This window comes from Polyergus mexicanus, unplaced genomic scaffold (assembly GCF_030449975.1).
Source record: "Polyergus mexicanus isolate NDT 795.1 unplaced genomic scaffold, iyPolMexi1.0 SCAF_1, whole genome shotgun sequence".
Classification (NCBI taxonomy): Eukaryota; Metazoa; Arthropoda; class Insecta; order Hymenoptera; family Formicidae; genus Polyergus; species Polyergus mexicanus.
Genome location: NW_027223321.1, coordinates 2520713 through 2531351, shown reverse-complemented (window position 1 = coordinate 2531351; position 10639 = coordinate 2520713). Strand labels below are relative to the sequence as shown.

The following is a 10639-nucleotide window of genomic DNA, read 5'->3' as shown; positions in this document are numbered from 1 at the left end:
GAGTGAATGGGTGCTTCAACTGTTGTCGGTAGCCGGAGCCTTCTCGCGCGAGATGAGCAAAAGAAAATATAGTTCAGATCGCCGGGTAAAGCCAGTTGCATAATATAACTGAGGCGCGTTCGCAACGTTGCTCTCGAAGAACGGACTTCTATACGAGGAGACACTATTATAGCTCCTCCTTCGTCGTCATCGTTGACCTTTCGGAAGCGCATGTAAATGCACCCGCCGAAAGGTGCAGCGCTGGGTATGGGCGCAGTATCAGGTCTTACAACGCGAGTATAGGCACAAGAAACCTGGCGGCCACGGACAATTGGTGACAGACCGATATCGCGTTCGGGATAAGGATCCGGTTTGCCTTGAGCATCGCGCGAATATAAGAGGAAGTGATTCTTGGCAAACAGACCTGTCGGGAATCTGAGATAAATCGCTGATCATCTCTCAACTCCCACAGAAGGGTGAATCCTTTCGCCGACAACTTTCGGACGATGCTTATAGATGCTTACGGCGATTTCTCGAAGCGAGAAATCGGAACAGGCGAAGAGTACTTGCCGCGTGTTTGTTTTCCGAGAATGACGCAATCCGTATACACAGCCAATTATTGAATTATATATTGATCCTCTCTTTCTTATTCTGTTCGGAATTCCATCGATTATAAATCCCGATGATCCATTTTATTCGCCGGAGCGGTATTGTATTAACTCCATACATAGAGCAGCCTTGTATCCATTAGTCAAGCAATTGGCGCGATTGCGGAACATTTCCGATGAAAATAACAGCAAAGAGGAAAGAGTCGAAGATGTTACTTACAAGGCAAGCGCCGACAATTGACAATTGCTTTTTAAGTACGCGACGCACGTACATATAGGACGTAGCTTCGAATTCTCCAGAGATAGTACCATAGAAAGGAACAGTCGATTAATCTCGCCTTAAGTAAGAGTAATTATATTATATTGACGTCTGCGATGCTGTAATCGCACCAACGATTGATTAACCATTCGTGTCGCAGATATCTCCGTCAATATAGAACTTTCGTCATAATTATTAATTTGCTCTATGAAGACTTTATTAATTGCAGATCGGTTTTGATCGATCTGAAAAATCGATGATAAATAGAAACATAACAAGCAAAAGGAGATACTGACAATTTTATTATGTATCAACTTATCTGATTATATTTGATATAGCCTAGTCGCTTCTTTGCCGCTATTAGATTAAATTAAATATATGATTAAAATTCAATGTTTTGATTCATTTCGAATTTTTGAAAAAAAAAAGTGATAAAATTAGCATCGATATATTTACACCAGTCGAATAAATATATTTAACTGTAAATTAATTAATTGTAAAGCAAACATCGCGATATATCCCGTAAAAAATTTAAACGCCTCCAGCTGGCAGCACCGACGCGTTCCAAACGTCATCTCCACGTGACATTTGGTACTCGCATGAGAGCCACGCTCTCGAGGTAATCAAATCCCGTCGATAAAGGCGAGAGGAGAGTCGACACTTCGAAAAACCGTTATTATGAGGCATCCGTTGTTGACGCCTCGTCTCTCGTGATTCGTTCTTTATCGGGCCGGGAAATGGCGGAGGACGAGAAAGCCGACTGGCCGAACAACGTGCGGCTGTTCCAGATCGCCGTCTCCAACAGTTTCAAGAATATAAGCGAATCTGTAAGGTGAGCGACGTGTTGTGTACCCGCGCACGCGTGCGTGTCTCCTTTTGATTTCGCGCGCGCATTCCTCACACGCTTAACCTCTCGTCTCTCGCACGACATGAAGGGGGACAGAGAAACGGTCTAGGTGGTCTCTAGGTGTCTAGGTGTACGTGTGTGCGAGATAATTCTTCCAGTTGAAAGCCGAAGAAAGTGCCATGCCTTTCCCTACGTGTCTTTCTACTGCGAATTTAGATTGCATTGTTGTGTCGTAATGGGTTCACTGCGTTTACTCATTGCTTTTTACATTTGTCTATCTTTCTTAAATTCGATTGAAACATTTTTTTTCAACTTCAGTGTCTGATTGTACGTTCGAGTTATAATTCTTAACATGCCCAAACATGCTCGTACAATAACAGTACTGCTATCAGAAGTATGTCAAGTACGTCATGCAATCGAGAATATCTCGGATCAAACAGAATCTCTCGTTTACGTTCTTTAGGATTGTCCTCGATACGTCTTCCTTTTTCGACGAAATCTGACATTAGCATGTCTTAATAAAGAAATCGTTAGAGCAACTTTGAAAAATTTAATATTAAACAAAATTATATCAAGAATATAAGAAAGAATATATACATCTCTTAACGCAACAATTTATTACATCCATACACAATCTATGGATATACACGAGTGATATGAAAAAAAATTCATATTTTTATATCTGTCAATAATATAGTTTCTCGAATTTTATGTAAATGAGAACGAAAATGAATGAGAACAAAAGAACGTTTTTTTACGAGCTTGCCAATCCATCTTTTTCATGAGAAGCCGAGATTTATCGACGCGATGATGAAGCAGCGGGTCGGAACGAGAAGCGACGAGGGAGGGATCGGCATCGTCGATGACCCAAACGTACGACTCGGTGTTACTCGATGTCATTGGCCTCCGCGGTTCGCATGTTAATTCCCGAGTCGTCGTCGCTCACGTGTGCCCACGTGTACGCCCGGGTCCGCATCCGTACTCTTCCGCGGCGATCTACCTAAATCCGGCCGGTCCCTTTCGGCGCATCGCGCGCGGACTTCCAGGAAAATCTTTGCGCGGACCCACCGGTTGACCTTCGAGGAATTCCACGAAGCGTTCGGGGAAACAAAGGCCTCCCGTCGCGGTCACCAGCGCGAGAACGATGGTCATTCGTGCGCTGCGTATCGCTGCCATCGTGCACGCGTGCGTGCGTGCGTTCTGCAGCACGATTCTCTCTTGTCAGAGTGTGTAAATTGGACGTAGTTTGTCTCCGATGGTCGTTTCGTGCAGACTGAATATTTTTCAGCATCGTGAAATAATGAAAGAAATTGTTTCGCACTCGATTTTGTATCAGCTGTTGGCTTCTATGCGTGCGATATCGAAAAATGCGTATGTATCGTACGGGATTCGGATAGTTTCGGCGAGTTTCTCTCTCTCTCTCTCTCTCTCTCTCTTGTGGACCAAAGCGTACTTAGTTAGGTCTGGACTAATGCAAATATGTAGCATTGATTTCAAATTGCACCAGTCCCGGCCTGATTGAGTATGCAAGAAACAACATTGACATTCTCTCGTTGACAATGCGATCTAAGAGAGTACGAAAATCTTGGGTAAGTTTAATAATATAGCGCTTGTATAGATAAGCAGAACGATAGGCGGAATAAACGTTACATCGAGGAATAAACGTAACGTTTTGTGGCATTTTTTTAAAACGTCGGAAGCTGAGTAAAGAAGAGACTGGATCTTACTATCGTATGCTTATTATTATTATAAGACACGGCAAGAGTCGATTATAGAACCTCGCGACTCCCGTCCTTTGTGATCGAAGGTACCGCTACTCTTTGTCTGGCGTATCGGGACAAAGAAAAATTCTCGATTCTCAGTGTATAGTTATCATATACTAACTATGCATGATCCGCGAGGAATGCGCATCCGATCCTGCGTTAGAGTCGGTGGAGTAAGAAAAAGGGGGGCAGGTGTATATCTTTCTTGAGCACGTATATCGTTTAGATCGATAAGATTCCATGAAATGAGATAAAACGAATAATTCAAATCATGTCAGCACAGCAGTTTGTATTATATTTCCGGACATCGCGCGAAGCATTAATCTTAAATAGGGATATCGATTTTTCGAGCCATGATAATTATATGCGTTTAATAATTTGACGTAATAATTGCATCATATTAATTTATTCCGCGCGTAAACTAATCAATTTTCTTTATCATTTATTTTTCTTCTAGCGAGGATGAGTTTGTCAAGATACTCCCGATTCTCAAATCGAAACTCAACGTTGCCCAGAAGTTGCACAATGCTCTAATAAAGGAACTGTATAATAGTATGAATAATGATCTAGAGAGTATATTGAAGGAAAGCAATTTACAGGATGTATTCAGCAAAATAGCTCAATTGTCCGAGGAAAGTACGACATTCGTTAACGAAGACGTATGGTCAGTGATAGATTTATTAGAAAATATTTTATTAACTGCTCGATATGATTTCTCTAATTTAAATTATTTTTATGCAATTATAGGCGTCCACCGGGAAATGTAATCGCACACTTGATATCACTGGATGCGCACAAGATCAAGGAAGCAACCGAGGAATTGGAGAAGCAAGTAAATGAAATAGAAAGAGAGAACGAAACTCTAAAAAAGACAATTGTAGAAAATAGATCGAGAATATGTGCGACAAATGATAGAACGATGAAAATTTTGAATCATATGCCAATTATATTGCAAGAATTAGACAAAATGTATGAAGAGTTAGTGACTTGTCATAAAATGATCAAGGATGAATATTTTCAAGATAAAGTTTAGAAATACATCATATGTGTGTATTTATATTTATGCTATAATGTACATTTATATTAGAAATAATAGATTTATTTTCTTTATTACGAGTTATGCAAATTTATATAAACATTTTAAATAATTTTTTATTTTATTTATACGAAATTTATAAGTTTTATTTTTTTATTGTATCATATTATTAATGCATCGTCGCTTTAATTTATTTTCTGATGTATTTTCTAGAACAATATTTATTCGTTTTTTTATGTTCGGTGAAATTGATATGACATTCTCGGATTTTTCCTTCAAATCTTGAAGCAATATCGCGTTCTTTTCCTGAAAATAAGAAAATTTTTGTTGTAAAAAATTTAGAAGTAAAATGCAATAATAATTATAATACATAGACGTTAAAGTCACTTGCTTCTTGTTCAGTTATCATATCCTTTACACGGGCAAGTTTTTTATTATTATCGTCGGCGTTTTTCCTTAATTGCGCTAGTTCTTCCATCAGTGCGTTTCTCTGTATTTTCAACTCGTTTATCTTTGCGTTAATCATCTCTCCCAGATCTTCGTAACCACCAGATTTTTCCACACACGCCTCGTAATTTAAATGTATATTTTTGAAACGCTCTTGAAGATCCTCTTCCATCGGTTGTACATTATCTAATACGAATAACGATTTGCTTTGTAATCGTCTCACGTTGCAAATTTCTGCTTCCATGTTTTCGTATTTGTCGCGGCAATCGCGCAATTTCGACTTGTAATGATCAATCTCCCTTTCCATCCGATGGAGTTCGCTATTATATTCCATACTGTCGACATCCATTACGCTGACTGTGCTAGACGCTGTATAATTTATTTATACGGGTTTACTCCATTTATTATTTCAACAAGAATTCGATACGAAAAATAGAATAGAGTAACGATGATTACGTTGCGTATATCGATTAATAATAATCTTTTTGTAATTCCCATCAAATTGATTATCCATTTCGATTATTCTGCATAAAAAATTCAAAGTCCGACAATATGGCGAGAATTTGTATAAATTTCGTCATTAAAGGCGCTAATACTCTTCCAGCAAACATTGTCTAAAGTGAGAAATTAGTAATATAAATATAGTTATGTGAAAAACCGCGAGTTTCGAAATTTTATCTTCATCATTTTAAAAATTGTATTATAAATTATTGTATTAAATAATTTATACTATATATTTCAATCGATTCTGATATCTATTAAAATATAGGCTCGTATTCATATTCATATACTTTTGAATATAAGAACGCGGACCATAAATATCGGCCATATATTTCGAGTTGAATTGCTACTGTTGTTTACTACCTTAGTTGATAATTTACGGCTTCGACTTCGATATTGCGATTCTCGAATTCAGTCAGTCGTCGGTAATGGAGAGTGTCGTAGCGTTTTGCTCGGTCTCGAATCGCTTCATATTTCTCGCAATCGTTGCCATCCGAAAGTGAATCTTGCGTGCAAAGAGTAATCGAGCGTGTACCGTAAAGTATCAAGTGTTAGTTTCGTCAAACAGTGCTGTAACATTGTGATTTTCATATCGGCGAACCGCCGCTTTGGAGGTCCGACGTCCATCCAAATCATCTACCATATATTAGACGTTATTTTCTTTCGAAATACAAGGAAGCGATGGATCAACGGATTATATCGCCAAGTATGCACATATATATATATCATTATTTTATTATCAATTATTTTATATATCAATTATTTTTTTAATTATCGACTTTTTTTCCTTTTTTTTTATGTGCATTCTTTTGCCGCTAATTAATAAATTTTACTACTCATTTAAATATTAAATTCTGCGTTAAATAGCGGTTCTATTTGTTTTTCGCTTCTTATCAAAATGATATTAATCATTTCACGTTAAATGTAAAAAATGCATTTAAAATGAGCAAGTTTAATTATCGCGATTAGCATCTATAATCGTTAACGGCGCCAACCGCCGCGATTCAAAATAAGTCAAGCAATGGCGTCGGTGACGTCACGTAACGTTTCCCGCGTAAATCAGCGCCGCACCCTCTGCGCCGATAGATGGCCTGGCGTCCGCAAGATGGCGGCAGCGCGTTCGATCGCAACGCACTCGCGGTTCCTCGCCATTGCGACGTGATTGCCTACTACCGAAGTTTCGTATTTGTGCGTGAGAGAATTCGATCCCCGAGTCCCCGGTGCGTCTCGGATTTTTCTGCGGCTGCCTACGCAAGTTACAAGTAAGTTGAAAATCGCCTCCCGTCACGTCGAACGCACGCAGATCGCGACCGGCGAGCGGAGTTCGCGCGCGTCGTATCCGAAACGTCACGCGTCAAAGGCGCGTCGTCACTCTCCGGAGAGAGGGATACGCTCCATTCTTTTTCTTTTCCCTCGTGGAGGGTTAATTTCGATCGACCGTCGAGAGACACGTCGTGGCCCGTATCCTTTTCTTCCCCACGCGCGCGCGCGCGCGCACGCTCGCTCGGTCCGCTAGGTTTGCTCGCTCCTTCGATCACGACCGATCATGATCTTTCGAGGGATGTGTCTCGATCTCTCCATAAGACTCCTTTTTTTCCGAAGCCAAACGCAATGGACGCGATGTTTATGTCGCGGCGAGATCGCGTCATGTCCGTTTTGGAGGTTATACGCACGACACGCGCGGCTCCCATAAACGTGCGACGCCGCGCGCGCGACGATGATGGCCGGAGTCGATGTCGATACTCTCGCGTCACGGATTTTTACGTTTTCATCGTACCATCGGATTCTCGGTGAGGTTATGAGTATAGCGCTCGTTGAAATAGCGGTACTAGGGAGCATAGTCTGATGACGAATCTCGTTTCGACAATTTTCCGCCGTGATTAAGTATCAAGGAATTAAATCAAAATACTATAATCATGTATCACACAGTCACAAATGGCTGTGCAATTAATATTGTTACAATAATCGAAATTTATTTATGTTTAAAGATATAATGTATACACGCTTTGTGTTGAATCTCTTTGTTATTTTTATCGCGTATTATGATAATGCTAAAAACGTAAATATATATTTTAATGTAACATTGTTTGTCTGCAACGAAGAGAAGGAGAGTTCGATATCTGAACACGAGTGTTATCTCGTGCGATAAGTAAGCTCTGTATGACGTGCGCGTTGTGTGTTACACATGACCTAGAATATATTTTCTCAGGATTTTTATATTGTATATCTTTAAAAATTTAAGATCTTTTAAATTATAAATATATCTAGTAATGTATCTTTCGGATCATTTTTTTGAATCAAAACAATAATAACAATAATGAAAATTTTGCATATATCAAAGATTTATTTTCGTCAAATATTGTTGATGAAATAAATTCTTTTTCGTGTGACGTATTCCCTGTCTACAAATTGATAAAACTGGAAGATAAACTTTTTTTTTTTTTGTAATTAATGAGAAAATTTTTCCGTTATATTAATTTGTATACATTGTTACTCCTTAATAAGAATGATTTAACATTTTATGCGAACAAATTATTTCCAACTTATGTTTCAATGCTGATCTTTCATTTTTTTTTTAAAGATTTCATAAATAGAAAAATAAAAACTTTTCTTGATACGCTCAAGCGAGATATGTGATAAATCTATATATTAGATATATATATTTTTATGAATGCAATATCAACAATTAAGCAATTTGGTTTGAGATTTTCATTTTTAATAAATAATTAATTTAATAAATATAAAAAATAATTTTCTTTGAAAAATCCAAGACAATTTTATTTGAAATAAAATAAAATCGTCATGTATTTTTTAAACCAAATTTTCTTTTTTCTGGTCAAAGATCTATCTTAATCACACACGATAATGTTTCAAATAAGCTATTGAAAATCGCGAGAACATATCGTGGCTCTTTATATCTTAAAATTTTACAGGATATCGAATAACATTTAGTGCTACTAATTCTACTTTATATATACATATCTACGTTAGGGTTGATATTAGAATACGCGTGAACGGCTGAGAATTCGCCGAGCAACAATTCTATTAATAACTCGATATAGAACATTTTTATTTCGCGAGCCGATATGAAGCGGTGTGCTTCTTCAATGTACATGTGCGTTGTGTGTTACATGTATGATATAACCCATCGTTATATTTTATTATTAGCTCTCTATCCGTGATAATTATATTATATAAATTTAAGCGATGGTAATAAACGAGCAGGCTCATTCAAACCGGAATTTGCTCGGCCTCATTTTGTGGATTCAAGTTATTACGTAAATTTTTTTAACGATCGATTCCCGTTTCTTTAAGTTTGGAAGATCGTTTTGACTCGTCTTAGGACTAGTTTCTCGAAATTGAAAAATTTTCAATTGAACATTAATACATTGTAGACATTCATTGTTTATATTTAAGAATCTCGCACGCACGCTTTAACAAATAAAAAATATCGAATCCTTAATTACAATTCTACGATTCGCGTAAACGAAAGATTACGGAATGGCTCTCAGACAGAGCGGGTCCAGAGGAAATGCGTGCCCTTTGTTCGTCATTGTAGGGTTACAGGACGGAAAGGGAGGAGATAGTTTGGGCTAGGTCAAGCCGAGTTGATTCGTCCCCGAATGACAATCGAGGGGTTAAGGGTTCTCAGAGAGGGGGACGGGGGTTTAGCGCGACCGTTTCATCCAATTTCTCGACGGAGGGAGAGCGGGCGAAGGGGGGTGGATTTCTCCCGATTCCCTCTTTCCTCCTCCCTCGCCGCTGTCGCTCGACGCAATGGCACAACAAAGCGTTACCAGGGTAACTGGCCGACGGAGCGGTTGCCATCACAAAACTTTCCAACTTGTGATTGCAAACATTAACGTCGCCGCGCCGGCACACGCGCGCTGCCGTGCGGATTCACACGCACGACACGCCGTTCTCACACGCCCGTTCGGCACGCGAGAGCGCGTGCCTGGAACACGCACTTTGTTGTTTCCACTAAGTGCCGGGTGGAGGAGAACAACGGTGGTGGTGGTGTCGGCGACGACGGGGCGAAGGGGTGGGCAATGTAGATGCTTCTTTGTGAATCGTTACGGTTCAAGGTTTCTTTTTATTATTATTAGGTCTCTTTGTAGGTTGAATTTGTTTTCCCTTTGTCGAAAGAGAGGGAGAGAGAGAGGAAGAGAAAGTATCCACGCACTTTTGATTGCAGGTGTATGCTGGCGAAGTTAACGCCCGCTGTAGTATGTGTATATTAAATTTTGAATAGAATTTTCGCGACGCTCGTAACACGAGAATTTCGGATCTATTCTATAACTTTTCAAAATTGCGTTATATATAACTCGTAACTACATCAAAAAATTATATTAGTTATAATTATAACGCATGCCTGAAAAAATTATACAAGAGACCTGTGTGCGTGTGACAATTATCGATGCATCGACGCATCCTAATACAATTGTTGTTTAAATTATATACTATTGGAAAAATTCGGACATTTTAACCGGGATTTTAAAAACGCTCAAATATAAATAAATATGGATATTATTTTCGGTTAACTAATCGTCCTACACAGAAGCTGAATTTCATCGGCGATTAGAACGTTTGCGCGAGAGCTTCGTCGATTCTAGGTCTCGAGAAAATGCGCGGGTTAGCCTTGATTACTTTGCAGTCTCCGCGCGAGTTGGTCTCACGATTTATGCAAAGGGATCGACCGCCGCCATCGCCGGTCAACCTTGATTACACTTTTATCACTTGAAACGGGTCCGGCACTTTCAGCGCGTAGCAGCGCGTAACACTGACACCGCGCGCGCGCGCGTGTAATAACACGTGGTCAACGGATTGACCTAGTTGTATGTAATTTTACAATCTGGCTTAGCCAGTACGTGTTTTTATGTTAAATGAATCGTAGGACGTCATTCGCGGTCGACGTTGATTATTTCCCACGCGCGACGTAATCGATACCGGCCGCGATGGGACGGGGAGGGGAGAGGTGGCAAAAGGATTATATATATATTATTTTAAAATCGCCATTTCCTAGCACGCCCTTAGGCACTGCAATATATCGCGGTCTGTCAAAATAATTGATATACAATTTTATGAATATTAAAAATAGAATAAAAAAGGCGAAGTGAGGAAAATATATACACGTGTATGATACGTCGGGATTATTTATATTGAGAAGATATAACTCTCTGCATATATCGTACGTGATCT

The 10639-nt window shown here is 39.2% G+C and overlaps 3 protein-coding genes across 5 annotated transcripts in view; 2 read left to right on the top strand and 1 right to left on the bottom strand.

Moving 5' to 3' along the window:
* The first annotated feature begins 1522 nt into the window (after window positions 1-1522).
* Window positions 1523-4572, top strand: LOC138937963 (uncharacterized). Of its 2 annotated transcripts, none has more exons than XM_070304694.1 (3): window positions 1523-1678; window positions 3914-4120; window positions 4204-4572. In XM_070304694.1, exons 1-3 carry the CDS (start codon window positions 1584-1586, stop codon window positions 4487-4489), a joined length of 588 nt encoding a protein of 195 aa, XP_070160795.1. In that variant the 5' UTR covers window positions 1523-1583; the 3' UTR covers window positions 4490-4572. The 2 variants fall into 2 exon arrangements, with proteins under 2 accessions (XP_070160795.1, XP_070160792.1); XM_070304691.1 differs by lacking the exon at window positions 1523-1678 and adding an exon at window positions 2979-3064.
* A 73-nt stretch (window positions 4573-4645) lies between these two features.
* Window positions 4646-6163, bottom strand: LOC138938992 (uncharacterized). The gene is made up of 4 exons (XM_070306421.1): window positions 5804-6163; window positions 5396-5553; window positions 4884-5308; window positions 4646-4798 (listed from the first exon to the last, which is right to left on the bottom strand). Exons 2-4 carry the CDS (start codon window positions 5451-5453, stop codon window positions 4646-4648), a joined length of 636 nt encoding a protein of 211 aa, XP_070162522.1. The 5' UTR covers window positions 5454-5553; window positions 5804-6163.
* Hnrnp-k (Heterogeneous nuclear ribonucleoprotein K) overlaps window positions 5898-10639 on the top strand; it is an 84134-nt gene continuing 79392 nt past the window's right edge. The window contains exon 1 of one of the 2 annotated variants that reach the window (XM_070316281.1): window positions 5898-6146. The gene's annotated coding sequence lies outside the window, so the exon portion shown is untranslated. Of the gene's footprint in view, window positions 6147-6570; window positions 6703-10639 lie in introns of those variants that run through there. The other variant, XM_070316272.1, reaches the window with a different exon arrangement.